This window comes from Natator depressus, chromosome 1 (assembly GCF_965152275.1).
Source record: "Natator depressus isolate rNatDep1 chromosome 1, rNatDep2.hap1, whole genome shotgun sequence".
Classification (NCBI taxonomy): Eukaryota; Metazoa; Chordata; order Testudines; family Cheloniidae; genus Natator; species Natator depressus.
Window position 1 is genome coordinate 337,056,254 of NC_134234.1, and position 23,671 is coordinate 337,079,924.

The 23,671-nt window shown below is 45.7% G+C and overlaps 1 protein-coding gene across 2 annotated transcripts in view; it reads left to right on the forward strand.

The window, feature by feature from the left end:
- The window catches only part of SFMBT2 (Scm like with four mbt domains 2), a 188,166-nt gene that overhangs the window by 135,093 nt on the left and 29,402 nt on the right, over positions 1 to 23,671 (forward strand). The window contains exons 11-15 of one of the 2 annotated variants that reach the window (XM_074942680.1): positions 2,451 to 2,577; positions 12,581 to 12,694; positions 15,821 to 15,863; positions 17,235 to 17,308; positions 18,917 to 19,056. In XM_074942680.1, coding sequence (XP_074798781.1) covers positions 2,451 to 2,577; positions 12,581 to 12,694; positions 15,821 to 15,863; positions 17,235 to 17,308; positions 18,917 to 19,056 — 498 coding nt within the window. The remainder of the gene's footprint in view (positions 1 to 2,450; positions 2,578 to 12,580; positions 12,695 to 15,820; positions 15,864 to 17,234; positions 17,309 to 18,916; positions 19,057 to 23,671) is intronic. The other variant, XM_074942681.1, reaches the window with a different exon arrangement.

Genomic DNA, 23,671 nt, shown 5'->3' on the forward strand with positions numbered 1-23,671 from the left:
GTGAGAGTGCCCTAGTGGGCACAGACTCTTCTTCCTGTTTCCCTCCCAGCTAGATCCCATCTGCCCTCTGTCTTCCAACCAGTCCCTGCCCTGTCTCTTCCCCACCCTTGGCTCCTTGTCCCAGTCCCATTTTCCTCACCTAGCCAATCTCAGTCTCCACTCCACAGGCCTCTCATCCCTGTCTCAATCTCCTTGCCCAGCCAGTCATGAGCACACCTCTCTGGATTCCCTGTCCAAGTCTCCCCAGCATCACTCCTACTCCCAGTCTCCTTGCCCGGCCAGTCCCAGTTCTCTCCTCTCCACTCCTCATTCTATTTCTCTTCCTCATCTCTGCCCCTCCCCCCCGCAGTCACCCACGTTCCCCATCCCCACTGACTCCCAGTGCCAGTCTCCCTCTCTGGGCTTCTAGCCCAATCTCAGCACCCCAACCCCTTATCCCAGTCTGTTTACCCAGCCAGTTCCAGTTCTCCCCCCAGCTCCTCACCAGATCTCTCTCCTGATTTCCTCACCTGCTTTCTCCCTCCCTACTGGTTCCCAATTCCAGTCTCCTTGCCTAGCCAACCCTATTCCCTGCCCTTTGTCTGATCTCACTATCTCCCCCACTCATTGGCTTCCAGTCCCTCCAATTTCCTTCCTGGCTCCCAGTCTCCTTGCCCAGCCAGCCCCAGTCTCCTCCACTCAGCTCCCAGCCCCAGTTTCCCTCTTCTCCCACTCCAGCTTTCAGTCCCAATCTCCTCCACTCCCATCCCAAGTCTGGCTCTTGTCCTCTCTGCATTCAGTCTGGCTTCCTCTTCCCTGGTGCCTGGGGCAAGTGGGGCAGGGAGTGGGGAGAAGGAATGTCATTGACAGAACAGGAGAGACATTTTCCCTGCTTCAATTCCGGTTCCCGGGCAGAGACACAGACCTGGCCTGGCCTGGAGCAGCTGGGAACTGCAATTGCAGGGAGTGTCCTGCAAGGCCCCCTGCAACTCCAGCTGGAGCATGCCCAGTGCAGGTGGAATCTTTGGGGAATTAATCTGCCACTCTCTAACAAGTCTACTGAGCATGTGCTCATTGTGACTTTTCAAAGACTTATTAGTTGGCTAAATTTGGGCAGAGTTTTACAGGGATGGCAAAAGGCACATCCCTGCCACAAAGGCCCACCCCCTGCTAAATTTCAACTCCCTGCACCAAATCATTGAGAAGCTAGAGCTCGTCAAAGATAAGACCAGCAAAAATTTTTAACATGGACATTTCCCTAGTCTTGTTCTCGGAAACACCAAATCCTTTTGGCTGAAATTTTCCAGAATATTCAGCATGATGCAAACACCCAGCATGGAAAATTTCAGCCCAAGCAGTTAAAGTCTGGCAAAGTTATAAACAACGGAAAACAGGGTCTTCTAATGGAAGTGTCAGGCAACCTTAATAATCGGCAGTACTGCCAGCCCCACCTATAATAAAGTACACATAAAATAAAAAATCTTCAAACTTATTATATCACTCCGGAAAAACCAAACCTTAGTAATACACTAGGATAGATCTTGGTGGTAATTAACATTGACAGATACATGCTTATTCTCAAAAGGCTGAAAAATTGGCAAGGGCCATATTCTCAGAGCTGTGTGCTATAGATTAGCCATTACAACTCTTGGCCAGATCCTTATCTGGTGTACATCAGCAGAACTCAACACTTTGACATGAAGTCAACCTGTGTTCAAGTGAATGGAGCTACGTCCATTTCCACCAGCTGAAGATGTGGCCCTCTGTACTGAACTAAGCGCTTATCTACACGAATGTTTTAGTTTGTGGCAAGTGGGGTGTGAATCTACTCCACAGTAGCCCTCTGTGGACTAACTGTCAGCTGACGCACATTAACAGACTGTTAATGGGCTTTGATCTAGTCCTATTTCAAAGAGTAGATTTGATTCACACCCCAGTTTGCCGTGAACTAATTGTTCTTGCAGACAAGCTCACAGTCAAATTGGGGAACTCTGTGAGTAGATGGATGCACAGTTATCTAATCTGTACATGCAGATTGAGGGTTTGCTCTGGAAATTTGGTTCTGAGAACAAAGGAGTTACCAGACTGGATCAGACCCATAGTCCCTCTAGTCCAGTATCCTGTCTCTGAGTGGCCAGCACTAGATGCTTCAGAAGAAGGTGCAGAGACCCGCAATAGGCAGATGTGAAATAATTTGCCTCCCCCACCTATGTCTCATTCTGGTCTCTGATAGTCAACATTTGGCTTAAGCCCTGAAGCACAAGCTTGAATATCTCTTCCAGAAGTTGTCTTTATGATAACTCTGGATATTCTTCATACCCATCTAAATCCCTTTTCGAATGTTGGTGAGTTCTTGGCCTAGGTGGTCCTAGATGTCTCCTGTGTTCTCCATGGAAACCAAGGGCGAGTCTATTTAAAGCCATTCTGTGCTGTGGTGCGGTGTTTCAGTGTTGACACTTGACCTCTTTCAGACGTCCTTCACCCGGGGCTTTACTAAGAACATGAAGCTGGAGGCTGTGAACCCCAGGAACCCTGCCGAAATATGTGTTGCTTCGATCACCTCAGTTAAAGGAAGGTTAATGTGGCTTCACCTGGAAGGTACGTTGAAATGACTGCAGTTCCATAGAGGCCTATTGCTTTTATGTTGTTTCGTAAGTTTATTCAGGCCCTCTCAATTGCTGTCCCCAACCCTGCATGCCTCGCAGCTCCCCCCGGACACACCTGCTTTTTTATATACCGTCAATAAGGACTAAATTATCCCATGTTGTCCTTCTCCCTGCTCCCCCATTGACCAGACCACAGGGCTGCAGGTCACAGGACCACAGGGCCGCTAGGTCACAGGGTCCTCTCCACCCACATGGCCAATACCAACAAATGCAATGGGGGGGGAAGCTTCCAAGGTGGCCTCTGAAAGGTCTCCTCACAACCGCAGAAGCTGCCTTCAGAGCTTTGGCCTGCCAACGACATAATGACATTTCTACTGGCCTTGGAACTCTGCTCCTGTCCCACCATGCACTCTCATAGCCCCCAGCTTTCCACCTCCCTGACCCCTTTGCTTGACCCAATCAACCTCATTTCTTCATCGCCCTTCCCTTTTACTCAGTTTCCTACCTGTACCCACCCACCTAATGCCAGGGAACAAAGCAGGCTTGTGCCAGCCTTCCCCCTGGCCAGCTGCATGCATATTTTGCAGCCTTTTCCCCTGCTCTTTGTCTGCTCCTTCTCATTTTAGGCCGCACGCTCTTCTGTGCAGGGACTGTATATAGCCTTTGGAAAGCACTCAGCCTGTGGCAAGCACCACCACCCTACAAGTAGTAATGGCTCTGCAGTGGGGATAACTAATTGGGCTCACGTTCATCTCAAGAGTTTCTTTTCCACTAATCCTCTCCTCAAATGAGATGTTGACGAGATAATTATGGACAGGATCATGCCTATGTAACCCATGCCTACTTGGTGGGGCACTTCGTCCCCCTCTAGTGGCAGCTAAAGATTGATGAGCCTGCTACAGGTGTGCGTCTTTTAGCTCAGGCAGTAGAGGCTCATGCGTTAAGCTCTAGAGGTCCCAGGTTTGATCCCGGCCACTGCCAACCAGCGTCTGTTGGTGTTACACAAACACTTACCTGAGTAGTTCTTTCTCCAGGGCAGTGCTTGGGTGAATAAGGACTCCTGGAATGAGTACAGCTTTGCAGAACTTGATGATCAGAACACAGCGATCCCCTTCCTTGTGCTGTTAAAATTATTGTCACTGAGTCACTGAAACAAGGAAGCAGACATATTAAATGTGTCTTGATTGGTGCTGAGATAATCTGGTGTTTCCATTAGGTGCTTGTAACATTTTGTATCATTCGTGCATGGTGTTGGTTCAGTGATCACCAATAAATAGAAACTTGCAGGCTATAAATAGAAGCTGCAGGCCTGGAGTCCAAAATAAAGCCAGTAACTCTATTTTTGCAGAGTGGGCTGTTAGTCGTAGTTTGGGCACCAAACAAGGATGTTTGTTAAAGCCATGTGAGAAAGAAAGAGAAACGTTTAGCTAATTACTGTACATAGGGTCTAATTGTGCTGCGCTTTCGCTCTGGACAATGAATAGCGCTTTGTACTTCTGTAGCACCTTTCTCCTTAGATATTTCGGTGGGCTTGAAAATATGCTACAGTGGTGGTCAGGATGGGGTGGAACACGGCAACAAGGCAAGTGCACAGCAACCCTGCAGTGGTGTAGAAAAGGAAGTAAAGAAAGATACAATGTCCATTGACACGTGCATGAGGAAGGGAAGTTGACACCATGTAATCACTTGGGTCCTGATCCTGCGTGGAAGCAGAGGGAAAGGTGCTAGGAAAACCAGGACAGGTGTGTATGAGCCACTCACTTTAGTCTGTTGCTTCTCCATCCAGGTAGATGGGTAGAGAAGCAACTCAGCACTCTAACCAATGGCTGTTGAGCAATTCATTTACATGTTTTGGATTAGGGCCCAGCACCCTCTGTCTCCATGCACCAACCCCCTCCTTTCTGGGCTGTGCACCCATAGGAGCGGAGCAGGCAAAGTGAGCTGTGCTGAGTATCTTGCACTTTTCATCACCATCTGTGTTTGCTGCATCTCCCCACTGCACCGTTATGCATACCACCCCCTCCTCTGCACACAGCAACAACGGAACTGCCAGACTGGATCATCTAGTCCAGAATTCTGTCTCTGACCGTGGCCAGCACCAGAGGCTTCAGAGGAAGGTGGAAGAACACCTCAGTAGGCGGATGAGGGATAATCTCCCCTCTACATGGGTCTCATCTTGATCTCTAATAGAGATTGGTTTAAGCTCTGAAGCATGAGGTTTAATATCCCTTCCAAACTACTTATCATAACTCTGGGTCATCTTCTTATCCATATAAGTGTCCCATCCCTCCTTGAATCTTGCCATGGATCAAGCCCCTAGCTTGGAATTTGACCACGACAATGGAGCTCAAAAGAGTGTTCTAGGATTGTTACTGACCACAAAAGACCAGGATCCTGGTTTTATGTCATAGCTGAAAGGTGCCACCTTGTGCAGTCTTGAGCCCCCGTACACTGGGCTGGGGTGTTCGTTCAGTACAGACAGATTGCCGCTTCCGGAATAAAACACTCCCCTCCTTGGAGGTATCTCACCCAGATACCACCTAAGCCCAAGCTAGTGTAAGAGAAGTCAGAAGCTGCTGTACTTACAGCTACTGGCTTCATTGTCATGGCAGAACCCATGTAAGATCAGCTGTGTCTAGTGGTGTTTCATGGCAAAGGGAAGGGAAAAGGCTCTTTAAGAACTAATTTCATGGCCAGGTTTTGCCCTCAGAGACATCTGCATCCCCCGACTGAAGGCAATGAGAATTGGGTGTGTGTATTTAAGGGTGGAATCTGTCCCTTTGTTTGCTTTCTGAGAATCCTGAAAACATTTAAGGCACTTTTGATGGTCCATTGGCCTGCCTTCACCAGCTCCTGTTAGATTTATGTTTCTGGCACATTCCAGGAGGCTGAGGTGGGCCAGTTTGTTACGGTGCCCGAACTGAAACAATCAAAAGGGCAGTACCTAACCACACATACAAACTGAGTCCCAGGTGTCATGATTCCATAGAACTGATTTCTCAGGGCGTCTGATTCTGAAGGTCCCGTTTGCAATTTGAAAGGTGCTGTACAATACAGGGCAAATGTCTTATAAAGTATCACAGGGGTAGCCGTGTTAGTCTGTATCCACAAAAACAACGAGGAGTCCGGTGGCACCTTAAGGACTAACAGATTTATTTGGGCATAAGCTTTCGTGGGTAAAAAACCCACTTCTTCAGATGCGTGGAGTGAAAATTACAGCTACAGGCATAAATATCCTGGCACATGAAGAGAAGGGAGTTACCTCACAAGTGGAGAGCCAGTGTTGACAAGGCCAATTCAGTCAGGGTGGAAAAAAAGTAGCATTTGAAAGGCACCCTGCAATGTAACAGTAAATATATTGTGAAATAGCAACAGCATGAGCACTCTGGCCCCAGCTCCGATCCGGTAGGTGCTCTGCTTGATAGCACTGGGAGCTCTTTCTTCCGAGCGCTTTCAGGATACACTCCTTGGTGCTGTGATTGTGTTGATACCACCTGGTCATGGTGTAGCTGTGCCCTTCTAAGGCTGTGGTCATGTGCCATTCAGCGTGTCAGGGCATTAAGTAAATCCCAGAAGGACTCTATGATGTCACTATTGTACAGCATCCCCGAACTGATACTTAAAACCACGGATACTTGATACAGGCAACCACAGGTTTATTCCGGTGACCCTCAAGAACTCCACCGGCCTACTCGGACTTTGCAAGTTAAAAACCAAAGATGGTGAGTGGTGCATCACAGGAGCTCAGTGTCGTGGGGTCCTGAGCTTCTCCCCTCCTAGCAGAAGGTAGGGATGGGGAGAAATGAGAGTCAATCTCTGGCTGGGTTCAGGCAGAGAGGAGGGTGGGGTGTGTCTTGCAGAGATCAGGAGCAATGGAGGAAGCTTCCTCCTGCAGAGCTCAGGAACACCTGCATCTGCTTCTGAGCAGCACAGTCTAGGAGCTCAGCTGGTGGAGAAGGAGGAAGAGAGAAGAATGAAAGGATCTGCCCCTCACCCCCAAAGCCTCACGTGCACTGGTGGATCAGTATCCTGGTTAGTGCCCGGCTGGTTTATTTCTCAAAGCTGGGTTACAGTATCACACAGGTACCAGTACAGTAAAGGTGAGTTTGTGTTTGTGCTAGAGCTGTATGAATCTGGGCACTTCTGGATCTCATGAATTCATGCAAACTCTTTTGGCCTGTTGTGGGTGTGACAGGATAAAACAGCCAGGAAAGGGTTCAGGGCTAGTCACATGACTCAGTGGGGGATTTAAAGGAAGGATGTGTCCTCTTTCTGGAGGCATGGGAAAAGCCTCTGGGGTCTGCAGCCTCCAGAAAGAGAATACACCCTTCCTTTAAATCCCCATCTGGGTCACGTGACCTGCGGGTGGCCCATAACCCTTTCCTGGCTGTTTGACCCCGTCATTGTGGGTTACCTGCCACTTCGTTTCATGTGGCATCGATCGTACGAAGCTGAGAAGTGTCACGGCATCCTGTGATGTGTGGTGAGAAGTGTCCTAATGGACTCAGGCAGGCCTGACGAAAACACAGACACGGAACCCCAGGCGCCTCCGTCGTTGCGCCGACGGCTCGATGAAGTGAGCTGTAGCTCACGAAAGCTTATGCTTAAATAAATTGGTTAGTCTCTAAGGTGCCACAAGTACTCCTTTTCTTTTTGTGAATACAGACTAACACGGCTGTTACTCTGAAACCTGTAGAAGAGACAGTGAAGGCAGACACCATGTGGAGTTTAGCTTGAGAAAGCAGCATCATGCTGTCGTCAAGGCGATGTCAGTGTCTCTCTGATCAATCCCATTGTCAGTGTTTTGTAATTCACTTGGTATCTAAATAAAAATTCCATTTGACCAGAACCTTGGCTGGGAGGTTTTATCTAGATGTAAAATAGGCAGCATGTACCCTGTCCTTACTACATCCCTGCTTCATGCCAAATGCTGCTTAGCATGTGAGAGCCGATGAAGTCATAGCTCATGGTGGCCCAGTCAAAAGCTGCATGACACAGATGAGAGGCAATGGGGTGCAATGGATAGGGCACTAGAGCAGGACTCAGGAGATGTAGGTGCCATTCCCAGCGGTGCCACTGACCGGCTGTGTGACCTTGAGCAACTCACTTCACCTCTGCTTCCTTCATTTTCCACTGGAAGCTCTAGTGCAGGGATTGTCTCACTATGGCTTTGTCAAACTAGAATTTTTTAACTCAAATTAATTGATATGCCTTTAACTCAAGTTAGCTAACATGATTGTACATGCTAATCTGGACACTCCACAAACCTTTGTTCCAAAGTATGGTTAAAACCTTGGCATAGCCACAACCAGTTGTTTATGTACAACACTGAGCCCGGTGGGGGACCTGGTCTCAGTTGGGCCCTTTAAGAGCTACAGTAATATAAATAAAAAGTTGCACAGATTCGTATTAGTCAAAGTTCGGTGAGGGATTCCAACATACGCATTGTTTCAAGTTATACACCTCAAGGTGCAACATTTTGGACTGAATTTGTAACTACTTATCCAAATCAGAAATCAGTTTTCCTTGAATCTTGCTTTGTTATCTGAAATTCATCTGCACTCTAGAGCCCTGATCTAAAACTGATCCACTAGTTCCAGTCCACTATCCTTTCTCCAACAGTGGTCAGTACTAGATACTAGAGGAAGGTACGAGAACCCTGCAGAAGGCAGATATCAGATAATCTATCCCACACCAGGTCTCATCCTGGCTTCTAATACTCAGGGCTTGGCTTAAACCCTAAGTATATAAAACAACCAAAGCATACAATCAAGGAATTTCACGACACCAAACAGATCAAATGTTCCAGTTGTGTTCATAAAAATAATCTCCACCAACCGAGCACACGGTGGGTGTGTCTACACTAGAAATGGAGGTGTAAATGCCAGCTCGAGGAGACATACCCATTCTAGCTCTAACTGAGCGAGTGCGCTAAAAATAGCATCATAGCCTCAGCAGTACAAGTGTTGGGAGGGGCAAGCCTCCTGAATACCTAGCGTCTCTGATAGGTATGTACTCAGAGCGTGCCTAGCATCTCCGATAGGTATGTACTTGGGGCAGCTAGCCCTTCCTGCCAACATGGCTGCATTCTATTTCTAGCACGCTGACTCAATCAGAGCTTGTACAGGTATGTGGGAATTATATTTCCAGCTCTAGTGTAGACGTACCTTGTGAGGAAACTCATTGAGCTCCAACATAGTGTAAGTCTCCCAGAGGTGTAAACGAAAGTAACGCGGTGCCTTTTACCTTTTTAGTGTACATTTATTAAAATTTTGAAACAAAAAGTCACCGCAATTCAAAGAACCGAAATTTTTCAGTTCAATGATCTCAAAGCTTTTTTTTACCCAAAAGTTTTTGAGTCAGGCATTTTGTCAACCCTGACACTGTTTTGCAAACAGTTTTGGGTTCTATAACACATCGTTTTTTGGTTTAAAAAAAAAAGTTTCATAAAAAATTCCTGACCGGCTCTAATTATGAGCAAGAGTGTGATATCCCCTCAAAAAGCACCTTTCACCCTGGATTGTCCCATTGAAGCTTCTGGTACTACTCATTGTAAGCAATGGCATCACAGTCTGGCCCTGTGACAGTTACTGTTCTAGTGAATGCTATATCCTTAGAATAGCTAATGCTAAAGGAGGTTTTAGAAGGGACATAAAACGTCACGTTTCAACTAAATCTGTAAGTGTTAGGGATTCAGATGAGATTTTGGTGGCAGCTGTCAGGGCTGGGAGATAGGCGACCAAGTCTAGTGGTTTGTGACCTGGTTCAGGTGACCAGGAATCAGGCATGAGCCAGTCGAACTAACCCAGAGGCGGTCACGCACCATTCGGGTCACCAGAAGTCAGGCCAAGGTCAGGATACCAGGCATTAGGCAGGTCAGAATCTGTAGCGCTGGGTGAGGGGTCCAAGCAGCAGGCAGATTGTGCCCAGTTGTGCCATTCCAGTTTTGCAGTTCGACAGCAAAAACTGTGTCTGTAAAACAGGCTGCAGTAGTTAAGCCAGGTTGAGTTATACATGAGCGACCATTGCTGAATAAATCATGTTTTTGGCAGTAGCAAAATTCTGTAAACTTCACGCGGAGCATTTAATGAGTGGCCGTATAGCTCACCCAAAGCGGGAAAGATGCATAGGGCTGATATGAGACTATGTGTGTGTATAACCCATCACTTTCTGCTACTTTATTACTCAGGATCTGCATTGTAAATTTTTACTAGTTCATTTTAGGTTTTAACGCTGAAGCTTTCTGGTTTGCATTTAGTAATAATGTATACCCTCTGCATAATATGTACGGCTACACTAGGAATTTGGTGAAGTAAAAACCCTATGCTAGTAATTTTTCAGGGACGAATTGGGTTTATATTTTCAAGAATTGCTGCTGAAGTTGCAATAATGTAATAATATATTTAATGGGAGATGGAAATGTTCATTCTTCATGCATTCTATTTTTATTCCTAATGTCTCGATTCTTGTGGCCGTTTCTTAGGCCGTGAAGACAGTGATTGTAAAATGCATAAATCAAGCAAACAGAAATTGCAAACCAGCTGTTTCCAGTTTGTTATATGACTCAAGCTAAGTGCAGCAGTAAGATGCAGGAAGTGACTGGCGGGGTTATCAGAAGCTCACGTAAAAAACAGTGCCAGTCCGGCATGGTTGGATGTACATATCTTTGTTGCGTCAGTGTGGCAGGATGAGAAAATAAACATGGTGGTGCGTCCTTGCCATTCGGAGTGGCAGCAGTTGTAAATTTTTAGGATCAAACTTTAATGTTGCACCTGTCGTAAGCAGAAAAAAGAAAAGAACATTGGATCAGAACAGTAACACAGAGCAGTTGCAGTAATGAAAGCAAAGGATGTCCTAGGTCATCTCAGTATTAGAACTTGCCGTGCTGGAACGTGGGACCATGCAGGTTCTGGCCTGCTGGCACCTCTGCACCACCACAGTTCCCATGGGTGGACCCTTTGAGGCTGGGCTCAGCAGGACGTACTGCCCAGCAGGACTTGAGTGGCGGCCCCTTGTAGCCCACTGATTGGCCAGTACCAGTACTTAAATCAGGACACTATGAAGGGAAGCTATCTCAGCAGCAGAGACTGCTTGTCTGTCTCTGCTCCAGACCCTGCTTGTGATCGACCCTAGACTTTGACTTCCCACCCTGGTTTGGCCTCGACTTTGCTATTTGATTGCTGTCTGTAACCTGGCGCCTGACCCTGAACTTCTGCTAACCTGACCCTGCCTGCCTCCTGGTGCCTGATTCTCAGTCTGCCCATGAGCCTGTCTCAGACTCTGACCTCCTGGTACCTGACTCCCGACTCCTGCTCTGACCACTAGGTCTGACTGGTGATGACACTGGTGCTGGAGTTGAGTTGATTTCCTGCATCTTGCTGTGCACTTAGGGCCTCATCCAAGACCCATTGACTTCTATAGGAATCTTTCCATTGACATCACTGGGCTTTGAACCAGGTCTTTAGCTGAAGTCGAACATAGAAATTGGGATGAGATGTTTTGCAGTGTAAGGAGTTACAATTCTCCATGCTTTAAAACAGGCCGTTCCTCATTGGCAGCATTTTTAGTGGGGATCCTACAAGGGAGGAAGGGTAATCTTGGACTCAAGAGACTTGGATTCAGTTCCTCGCTCAGCCACAGACCTCCTGTGTGTCTGTGGGCAGGTCTTGCAATCTGCCTTATGGCTCAGTTCCCCACATGTAAAACGGGGATGGTACCTCAAAGAGGGTGGTGAGGATCCGATGCATGAATGACAAGGTGCTCAGCCATTACTCTAATGAGGGCCATGGAGACACGCAGCGTCATTTTCTTTGTAATTTCTTCCAGTGTGATGAGCTCCCAGCTGTATTTTCATGCCTTTGCAGCTGTGTATTCGCTAGACCTTCTGCTCTCACGCTGGGCTGGAGAGTCCATTGTTGCAGGCACCTCCTCACCGGAGGGCTGTGTTGCCCTCACAAAGTTCAATTACTGTTTCAGTTCGACTGCTGGCTCTTGGTGAACATTCATTAGTGGAAAGTTCCCTGCGGTCAGCTGGCTGGGCACTCCCAAATAGCGCTGCATTAAGCAGGAGGTGGGGATGCTGTAACAGATGCAAAGGCAAGGATACAGGAGAGCAAGCTCCTTGTCTCCTGATCATTCACGTGAGCATTTGATAACCCTGCCAGTCACTTCCCGCATCTTCATCAGGAGAGATTTCTCATGCTGGACCTATAGGCCCTCGCCTGGAACCAGCAGATGGCAGGTGAACTTCCTACACAGTACAGATGGAACAGGTCGGGATAAATTAAAGAGGGTCCTGGCTGACGACACAAGATTTGCTCCGGAGGCCCTTTAATTCAATGGGGATCTTTTCAGGGGCTTTGGCTCAGAGCCACAGTGGGGAGCTTTAAATCAAGACTGGATGTCTTTCTAAGAGAGGGAGAGAAGTTATGGGCTTGAGGCAGAAATTGTGGGGTGGAGATTCTATAGCTTGTGCTCTGCAGGAAGTCGAACAAGATCTGTCTGTCTCCGGGTTTTATGCTGCTGCCGGTCACTGTCCTATCTGAGCACTTTCCACATAAAATTGATAGCAATAGCGAAGTCCCTAGTGGATTTCATGGGGTCTCTTGATGATCATAACGAGCCCTTGTGTCCTTTAAAATCGGTGAATCTGTGAGCGAAGGGCTTACTTCATCACGCCCTATGGTATCAGGATGGGAAAGGGCTCACATGGCCTTAAACCTTGCCATTTTGCTGACTTTCAGTTGCTCAATGTACAGCTTTCATGGTCTCTTAATGCCGTTTTGCTGTGGAATCACAATGCGCTTTAAATGCAACAGCCTTGTCATTGCTACCTGTAGGAAATTGAAGACGAAATGATGCCTGATCTGATGCAGGGAAGTCAATTTATTTTTATGTATGCCATCGTTTCCTTGCCTTGGTTTGTGACGAATGCTGGAACCGCTCCGAGCTCAGTCATCCCGTGTGTAAATTGCATTATAAATTTGTGTTTCTAGGTTTACAGATGCCTGCTCCGGAGTATGTAGTTGATGTAGAGTCGATGGACATTTTCCCAGTCGGCTGGTGTGAAGCAAATGGTTACAACCTCACACCGCCACACAAAGCAGTGTGTAAGTACACGAAACCACAAGCGAATAGACACCATACACATGGGTTTCTTAGTCAACGTGCCACATGTACCTAATCTGCTCCTCCTACCTACCAACCTGCCTAAATGGCCGTCAGACTCTGCAGTCCTTGGACTGAATAGTTAGTACCTGTTCACCCAAGGAATCCCTTTATGCATGGGACTATTTGCTGCTCTTGTGACTAAGGGTTGTGGAATGTGCCCCTGGGTATTTCTAACATGGAGGGAACAATGGTATCTGGGTTTTATCATGCTGAAATTAATTCCTCAGCCTACCAAGACCTTAAGGAGAACACAGTCCCTTAGAAATACTTGACAAAGACGTTAAGGGTGCATTGCAATCACTGGCCACAATTGCAGCTTGAGTAGACATACCCGAGCTAGCTTTGATCTAGCTAACTCAGCTGCCAGAGCCGTGAAGCTATGGTTGCGTGTGTGAGGAATTACTCAGAATTCTGGTCAGGTCTGTATAGCCTGCGTTGAACCATGTGGTACCATGGCTTCCCTGCTCTTGTACCCGAGTTAGATAGATCAAAGCTGGCCCAAGTATGTCTACACATGCAGCAGTCGTACCCCATGATTGCAGTGTAGACATATCATAAGTGAGAGACATAATAACAGAGAGGACAGGAATTGGACAGCACAAGGAACTGACAATGGGATACAGTGAGGATTTTTCCAAAGGACCTAAGTGAATTAGGAGCACAAGACCTGTTGACTTTCAATGGCACTTATGCTCCTAATTTACTTAGACACTTAGAGTAAAAGCTCTGTGGTGGGATGTACCTAAATGTCTAAGGGAGTTAGGAGCACAAGATCTGTTGACTTTCAATGGAACTTTTGCTCCTAAATGACTTAGACACTTAGGGACATGCCACCACAGAGCTCTTACCCTCCAGGTCAGGATTGAGGAACACGTGTGGGGAAGCCGGTACTGCGACTGTCCATGCTGTACCCAGATGGTAAATAAAACCGAGGGCTTCGCTCTCCAGAGCAGTCAGCCTAGCACCGTTTCCCAACGCTAAGGATATGTCTACATGGCAGCCGCAGGTGTGGGCGGCAGTTCATGCAGATGTATCCAGTGCTAGCTGGGCTCTAGCTAGCTCACTGAAAATAGAAGTGAGGATGCTATGGCCCAGGGGCTTCAGCTCTGGCTGCGCAAGCCAAGTACGTACCCGAGGGATCAGCCCACGCTGAAGCCAACACCGGGGCTGCCTCACTTCTGTTTTTAGCAAGCTAGCTAGAGTCCAGTGGGTGTGTCTACACGAGTGGCCATTCACACCCCTGCTGCAGTGTAGACCTACCCAAAGATTGCCCTTCGACACTGGTCTAATTCCATTGACATCATCAGAATTACTCTCAGTTTACACCAGATACATTAAAATTAGAACTGATTTTAGGCCAGACTCTGATACCCTTACTCACACTGGGTAGTGCCTTACTCCATGGAGAGTCCCATTATTATCAAAGCATAGGAAGGTACTAGTTCACATGAGTAAAGGGTATCCAAATCTGGCTCTTAAATGGGAGCAGGATCAGGCCCCAAGCCATCCCTCTGTATTGCTGATTTAAAGTATCTATGTATTTAAAAAACTTGATTGTCCTGGAGATGTTATGGGACTAGCTGCTCTATTTTCTTATACCAGAGAGGAGAGATGCCGTTTATGTCCACGGGCCCAGATCCTGCGAGCTTTCTGCTTCCACAATCCCCACTGAGATTCTTATGCAGGAGCAGGTCCCAAATTCCTTAGTCCATTAAGAGATGGACCTAAACCCCAAGGATGGACCTATGTGCTGGTAACCTTCCAAAAGTTTGGCTCTGGGGTTTGGGCCCAGCCCTTTAAAAAGAGAGATGCCAGGCACAAAGCTGAGATCTGGATCTATGCTTCCCCAGAGTCAAGGTGGGTTCCATCTAGGGCCATATATGCTGCCGCTGCAGCCCTTCTGATGCATGGAGACCCAGCCAGAGCCAGAGAAGCGGAGCCCAAAAGAGACTCCAAGCTGTGTCTCTCCCTTGTGGCGTGTGGTTGGCCTGAAGAGAGGAAGGGGTTGGGGAGAAGGTGGGTGTCGTGCAAGACCAGGGCAGAGGAGCAGCTACAGCAGGAGGATGTGTTAGCTTTCACCGCCTCTTGCAGAAACACTCCCACTGCTGCCCTGCGAGCGGAGGAGGCGCTGGGCAGCTCTTCGGAAGGTTCACCCTTCCCAACTCCGCCTGATGACGTGGTGAAGATATCTGATCAGCGGGGGAATGCGACAGTCCTGGGTGTGGAGGAGAAAAAAGGGAGGATGAAAACCAGCATCCCAAGGGGAAGAGAACAGTTAACAATAGGGATAGCTCAGTGGTTTGAGCATTGGCCTGCTAAACCCAGGGTTGTGAGTTCAATCCTTGAGGGGGCCATTTAGGGATCTGGGGCAAAAATTGGGGATTGGTCCTGCTTTGAGCAGGGGGTTGGACTAGATGACCTCCTGAGGTCCCTTCCAACCCTAACCTTCTATGAATACAGAAAGGGAAGGTGGTCAGCACGATCCTGCCCTCCCCTGGGGCCTGGTCATGCCCCCGGATTGAGATCCCGAGAACTGGTGTCATCAAATGAACACAAATCTCCCATCTCCCGCTGAAATAATTATCATCAGTCTGTTTATATTCATTAACATCTGAAAGGCAAATGTTCTTTTAAAAAAAAGCGTCAGACCCTTTTGAAGAGTTAAATATATCGGAGTCAAAAATCAAACAAACAGACCTCATTTGGAAGGCTATTGCTACGGCAACAGTGAGCGGCCTTGTCACAATCTAGAGATGGGGCGCGACCGTGCTGGGGTAATCACGCTTGCGAAATGCAATCTTGCACGCATGCGCCTTTTATTTGAATATTTGCTAAGTACAGATCCCAGGAAAATCAGTATCGACTTTGCAGTAGCAAGATTAAAAGTACCGGCAGCCCCTTTGAAATGCTCGTTTTTAATGGTGTGGCGGCTCACGTAACAAAAATAATAATACAAAAAGCGGGGCTGAGCGTGGAAGAGCCCTTTGTTGTGTTACATGTGATTTTATATTCCAGCCATTTATACAACAGACCGCATATTTCTCTCTTCCTCTCTCATTTTGCAGTACGAAAGAAGAGGAAGATTGCAGTTGTGCAACCAGAAAAGCAGTAGGTTTCTGTTTAAAAGCAGTTTCAATATGTAGATGAATTAGATTCTCCTCTGGGGAATGGTGTACAACAGCTACAGTAGAACCTCAGACTTACGAACGCCTCGGCAATGGAGGGTCTTCATCCCTGCAATGTTCGTAACTCTGAACAAAACGTTCGGGTGGTTCTTTCAAAAGTTTACAACTGAACATCGACTTAATACAGCTTTGAAACTTTACCATGCAGAAGAAAAATGCTGCTTTCCCTTTAGTTTTTTAGTAGTTTACATTTAACAAAGTACTGTACTGTGTTTGCTTTTCTTTTTTTTTTTTTGGTCTCTGCTGCTGCCTGTTTGCGTACTTCTGGTTCCAAACGAGGTGTGTGGTTGACTGGTCAGTTCGTAACTGTGGTGTTTGTAACTCCGAGGTTCTACTATCCATCATATTAGTAACTACAGTGTCAGTCCTGCAGCTGAATATTTTGCAGGGGTCCCTTTCAAAAATAAAATAGCCACTAGTCTGAACAGGATGTTTCAGAGTGTTATCTCAGTAGGGTCTGCCCTGTAATTTGACTCTGTGAAGTCCGGGGCAGAAAGGCTGAATTCCAGCAAGTTGGAAAAAATTCCAGAATCCACAAAATCAAGCTGCCCACTGAGCCCTGACTGGGATCGATGGGGTAGCTCATACCTTTACAAGCTGTTTCTGGCTTCCTGCAGACTCAGGCAGACAATGCTGCGTCAATTTACACGTGGTTCATGTTTTTAACGTTATCTTTGCATCCTTAAGCCAGAAACTTAATTTTTTTAAAGAAATTAAAGTTCAGATTCTGGAGCACAATTTTGCAGCGAGGGGTGAATTTCAGTGAAAGCCCCCAAATGCACGGATCCCTGACCATAAGACATAGCAGAGTCATTCTAGTTGAAATAGTGTTGTGTTTAAAGACCTAGCTGCTCAAAGGCAGGGATTCTCAAACTGGGGGCCCTCAGGGGCCGTGAGGTTTTTACTTGGGGGTCGCCAGCTGTCAGCCTCCACCTCAAACCCCACTTTGCCTCCAGCATTTATGATAGTGTTAAATATAAAAAAGTGTTTTTAATTTATAAGGGGAGGGGGGCGCACTCAGAGGCTTGCTATGTGAAAGGGGTCACCAGTACAAGAGTTTAAGAACCGCTGCAAAGGTGTTTAGATATCTAACTCCCATTGATTTCAATAGGAGCTAGGCACCTAAATCCTTTTGAGGATATAAGCCAAAATGGCAGTATTATAATCTCCATGCAGATATCAGGGTACTAAGTGATGACCATACTTTCATGAGACTGATGCAAAACCTTGAGTTGCTCAGGTTCTGATCCATCACCCAGGCTCCTGGTATTAAGTGCATCGTATTGTCGTTAAGCAGGTTGCCATCCGCAGTGCCTGTTGAGAAAATACCTCATGACCTTTGCCCACTTCCTCAGCCAGACACAACAGGTGAGTCTGTTCAGCAACCCGAAAGCTCCTTTATCATTTCAGACTTCATCGGTCAAAAGCGGTGTGGAAAAGCCAGAGGTGAGAAGTGGATGTGGTATACACAGACCTACACATACTCCCAGGGCCAGACCCTCAGATGGTGTAAGTCAGCATAGCTCCACTGAAGTCAATAAAATTTGATTGATTTACATCAGCTGAGGATCTGTGTGCACATGTGTGGGTCTGTCTGTCCCTTTCGCTCTCGCTCTCTGTCTCAAGTTACCTGGATTTGCCTCTCCGTGTCAAAAGTGTTGAGAGTGTGACCCTTGAAGAGCTCCATTCCAGACAGTGTCCCGATGTCAGGCCAAATAAAGCCCTGGTGTAAATAGATACAGCTGTTTCCTATTGGCGTCAATGGCGTTGCACTTGTTTACACCAGAACTAAATTTGCCTCATTATCTCTCTGCGTGCCTATCTGTACAGCACATCAACCATTATTACAACCAAAAGTGATTCTTGTTTTCCCCCTTAATGAAGGTCGCATATTTTAGTGCATAATATTTAGACAGTTCATTACACAGAATCTAAATTGGGATTACTCCTTTGTTTGAAAGCCACGTTTTTAAATTTGCTTTTGTCTTGGTTTCTTCAAAGCGTAGATTACAGGGAGGTCACCAGCTTTTCTTTCTGTGACTGGTGCTTGAGGAGATAATAATACTTAGAATCATGAACTAACTAGCCCTCACGCCATCCCTGTGAAGTGGTACAGTGGGGAGCGAAATATTATTGTTCCTCTTTTACAGGTGGGGAAAATGAGGCAAATTCCATAGGCCACAAAAGAAGGTAATGTCAGAGCCTCAGTTAGAGCTCTAAATCTCAATTCCTAGCCTTGTAGTCAGATCACAATAGGTCCCATTCCTCGACAGAGGGCTAGGGGAAGACATCAAGAATGGTAAAAGGCCCAGGAGAGCTATATGGAAATCTGGATATGATTTACAGAAGAGTTGGGCTATGACTCAAATTAACATGACGAGGGCTGCCTCATTCCCCACAGAGCTGAGGGGCAATCTCTCCCAGCCAAAGCTGTGGAGCACTTAAACTCTCCAGGCCTCTGTTGTTATTGAAGCCCACAGTTCACCCACATGGTTACATGCCAGCACCATCCAGGCCTTTCAATCCAGGCGCAGGAGCCTGTACCAGGAAATTAACCCTTTGTTTGTACCGTTCATAGTAGCTGGTATGGAGGCCTAAACTCTTGTGCTTAGAGGAAGGCATGCCCAGTGGTTAGCATGCTAGCTTGGGATGCTCGGGATCTGAGTTCAATTCCCTGCTCAGCCTGTTTGACCTTGCACAATCACGTATCCTTTCTATTCCTCAGTTTCCCATCTGCCATAACACCTCAGGGGAAGGTTAACAATTATGAGACACTCAGATACTCTGTTATTGTGGGCCCTATAAGTACTATTGATGGTGTCATGAATGAGATTTTTCTGGACACTGAGCTGTGCTTACCAGGGACCCGATCCTACCGCCAGTGGTTTTGCAAGCGTCTAGCAGAAAAAAGAGAGACCCTTAGGTTTGCTGCAGGAAAACAATTGCCGTCTTGGTAACGTGGCTTTCTTCTTGCAGGTACCGTCAATGGGCGATACTGCTGCCCCCAGCTCTTCATCAATCATCGCTGCTTCTCAGGTCCATATTTAAACAAAGGGAGAATAGCAGAGCTACCTCAGTCTGTTGGGCCTGGCAAGTGTGTGCTTGTGCTCAAAGAGGTATGGTTCATCTGTCTGCAGTGTGGGACTGGATGTCCGTGTAACAATGTGAAAACAAGGATTGTGGGGAATATGGACCAGAATTTCAAAACAGGCACCTCACTTGCATTAGTCTGCAGAAGATAAGAGTGAGGGGGGATTTGATAGCAGCTTTCCATTACCTGAAGGGGGGTTCCAAAGAGGATGGAGCTCGGCTGTTCTCAGTGGTACCAGATGACAGAACAAGGAGCAATGGTCTCAAGTTGCAGTGGGGGAGGTTTAGGTTGGATATTAGGAAAAACTTTTTCACTAGGAGGGTGGTGAAGCACTGGAATGGGTTACCTAGGGAGGTGGTGGAATCTCCATCCTTAGAGGTTTTTAAGGCTCCCTTGACAAAGCCCTGGCTGGGATGATTTAGTTGGTGTTGGCCCTGCTTTGAGCAGGGGGTTGGACTAGATGACCTCCTGAGGTCTCTTCCAACCCTCATCTTCTATGATTCAAGCATGGGACAGACACAAGTAGCTGTGTCCAGGACAGAGAACCAGCGTGGACCAGAACCCATTGTGCTAAGCTCCGTACAAACACAGAACAAAAATGATCCCTCTTCCAAAGAGCTCACAATATATGTTTATAACAAAAGACAACAGGTAGGTTAGACACACAGTGGAGCACAAGGAAACAATAAGGGCTTGTCTACACTTACCGGAGGATTGACTCTGTGGCAATGGATGCACCGGGGGTTGATTTAGTGGGTCTAGTAAAGACCTGCTAAATTGACCGCAGAGCGCTCAGCCATCGATTCCAGTACTCCACCGGAACGAGAAGCGCAAGGGGAGTCGACGGGAGAGTGGTAGATCTTAGCTACATCGACTTGAGTTACGCTACTAACATAACTCAAATTGCGTAGCTTAGATCGATTTACCCCCGTAGTGTAGACAAGGCCTAAGACAATACTGTAGGATAAGCAGTGGTCTTGCACTTTCAGCGGTCTCTCTGACTGACTGCAGCTTAATCGGATGATCAGAAAAAATCAGTTTCAAGGTGTCTCAGATTGTGCACTAAAATCTGAGACACCCAGAAGACAGATCACTGTTTAAATTGTTGGCCTTAGTTCCAACAAGGGACTCTTACTCATTTTAAAAAAATATCTGTAGTTGTTTGAAAGGCTACAGTCTATTGTCTCACAGTATGGGAGGTAGCGCTACAAAAAGTGCCAAGATCAAGCTGCTTTTCCAGGTGCGATAGCTTGATATGAAATTCAGGAATCCAAAATAGTCTGAACAAAAAGCAGGATAAAGTGTTTGCAAAGCAAAAGATGACCATTGCTAAATCTGAAAGCAAGGCCCAAGCATTTTGCTGATGGTGGATCTGGCTTTCGGCTGATCTTCTAAAAGAGAGCACGGGACAAAAGAAAGAGCATTCCCTTCAGTTTTGTAAGTGGAAGAGAAATGTGTGTTGCACTTGGGTGTGAAACATCCATTCCCAGCTGTCCAAAAAGCTTTCTTCCCGTAAATAAAAATGGTCTTTTGTGGATTTGGCAGTGAAATGAGCAGGAGTGGAGATACCAGTTGACATGATGTGACATGTTGCGGTCCTTAGAGCCCAAATCCATGCAGTAGAGAGACGAGGGGGGAGAAAAGCCTTTTGCAGCCTTCGAGTCCTAGTTCATTCCCATGCAGGAGCCCAATTGTTATCAAAGATAACTCCACAGCTTGTCAGAGTCACATAACCCACAACATTTTGAATGAAATAAAAGATGTGGCCAGCTACTCAGCTGGTCTGAATCACAGTAGCTCTTGTGAAGTCAACGGTGCACTAGTGGAGTTACTCCAGCTGCAGATCTGGAAATTCATATATACGTACACACACACACACACACAAAATATATATATTGAAGATCAGGGTTTCCAATAATCAATAACCAATAGTCAATAACCAATAGTCAATAATTAATCAATAGCTGATCATTAATATAGTTTGAATTTTATAAAGGAATTTTAAAAGACCTCGGATAAGTCAGAGTGATTGAATTTATTAAAAGATTAGATATCAAGACAGCGCACAACAGAAATAGGTATCAATCATAGTTATCACAATCCGTAGAACTGACCCTACAGTGGTGACAAGCTGATCCCAGTCTTGTATTGGTTCTGATAATTGCTTATCCTTTGCTAATACTTATAGTAAGGTTCCATTATTTCCTCTTTCCGTAACGTAGATAAAGATACATGAGTCTGGTACTTTTAATAAATTTTTAAGCACATAATTGGGCATCTGCTTACTTACTCATTATTTTAGCATAGGTACGTTATATTTGTATATATATTCCTGTCTGTTGCAGTTGAAGACATTGCTTGCACAGTCAAAAGAACAGGAAAGGGTCACTATTTCTTTCTTAACAAGTCCAGCAAGCTTGTATTTTCCTTTCTTAGCGTAACCAAAGAGGATTATGGGAGTCTGGTTCATGAGTGAGCTAAAGTCTGGTTCGTAGGTCAACAGGCCCTGCCTTGTCACTGTAAATGGTGCCATTTATTTAAGCAAAAAGCTGTAAGTAAGATATTCAGTAACACCAACTTGTTTCCTCAGAGTTACAAAAGAAATAGCAAGTAAAGCATTTGTTTAAATTTTTGCTCTTTAACCAGACATTGTAAGTGGTGAAATAAAATTAACATAATGACAATTATAATTATTTGTAACACAATCAAACCCTTGAAGGTTACTTCTATTTAAATATGCGACAATAGAATGTTGAGATCCCCATCATGAAATAACTGATTGAGATTACTTTGCTTTTCCCATGCTGTTGCTAGTTTGCATAACATGGGTGGTCTTTCTGATTTAACCGAATCTTCATAGTCAAGGTTAGTGAGGTAATGCAGACATCAAAAATGGGTTTCATTGCCTCAATTTCATCCTGACGGTCAGACTCACTGTCAATTGTAGACACCTCATTAAAAACTGGACTGTGGGTTATAACAGTTTGTCCAATCACAGTGCATTTTTGTAGGATACAACAAAATTTGGAATAGTGGCAGATAGGTCATCCTCTCCACTTCACCGACTCGAGACTGTAGCAACTAGCTTCCCAGCCTCACTCAATTGGTCTGGACCAGGACAATTACACACTGGAGTGGCAATGTCGAAGACATCACACCTACACTTGTATTGATATCCCTTAACACAGTGGCTCTCAACCTTTCCAGACTACTGTACCCCTTTCAGGAGTCTGATTTGTCTTGCGCTCCCCCAGTTAAACCTCACTTAAAAACTACTTCCTTTCAAAATCAAAAGTGTCACAGCACACTATTACTGAACAATTGCTGACTTTCTCATTTTTACCATATAATTGTAAAACAAATCAATTGGAATATAAATATTGTACTTACATTTCAGTGTATAGTATATAGAGCAGTGTAAACAAGTCATTGTATGAAATTTTATTTTGTACTGATTTCACTAGTACTTTTTATGTAGCCTGTTGTAAAACTAGACAACTATCTAAATGAGTTGATGTACCCCCTGGAAGACCTCTGCATACCCCGAGAGTTACCTCTGCGTACCCCTGGTTGAGAACCACTGCCTTCACAGAACGAACTATGTGCAGAGCCCTTAATGACTGCGTGCTGTTAGGATATACCAGTAATGGTAGCAGGTCCAGGCATTCCTGTAGGGGGTGTCTTAAAGATAACCTTATTGCACAGATCACTGCCAGTGTGTTGAATACTGCAGTGTCAGGGTCTAATCTGGGCAAACACACTGCAAGGGTACATAAGGGACATGACAGCTGTTTTAACAGCAACTCTGTTTAACAATTCATAGATTTAGTAGATTGTAAGGCCTGAAAGGATCATTATGATCACCTAGTCTGAGCTTCTGCATAACACAGACCATAAAATTCCACCCACTGATTCTTACACCTAGTCCATCAACTTGTGTTTGCACTATGGCATCTCTTTCCAAGAGACAGCCAATTTCCTTTTACAGACTCCAAGTGATGGATAATTGACCATGTTCATTGATAATCTGTTTCCGAGATTAATTACCCTCACTGTTTAAAAAAAATTAATGTTGTTTAGTTGGTTTTGGACTTTGGCATATGGTGACTCTCCTCTCCTGACATACAAAAGGGGACTAAGCCAGTATTTGAAAAACAGGAGGAAAAAATGTAAAACTATTGCACTCATTTTTTAATTTAAAATTTAGGAGCATGGCGAAGTTGCATAATTAAATCAGATGTCTCAGTTTTGGTGCTCAGAGAATTAAGCAGTTTAGACTGAATTTTAAACATATGATTGAGCAAGGCAGATGGAGTTATCATGAGCTATCTGACATGGCGTTTGTACTATCTGTACCTTGTATAAGTTTTATGGATCTGATGGCGCTCCAAGTGAAGCCAATTTTTACCATTGACTTCAATAGGAGCAAGTGTGGGCTACAGCCTCAGTAAATCTTTGTAGCTCTGACTTCAACTGAGCTATTCCAGTTTACACAGTTGCTTTATATTGTCATAGACTATGTATTTATGACATCATGGGCCAAAAACTGAATCCTTCCTGACTGGCGTTGGAAAGCACAGTGAAAGAGAAATACACGTGGATTCAAGAAAGTTTCCCAAAATTAGTTACTTGGATCATAT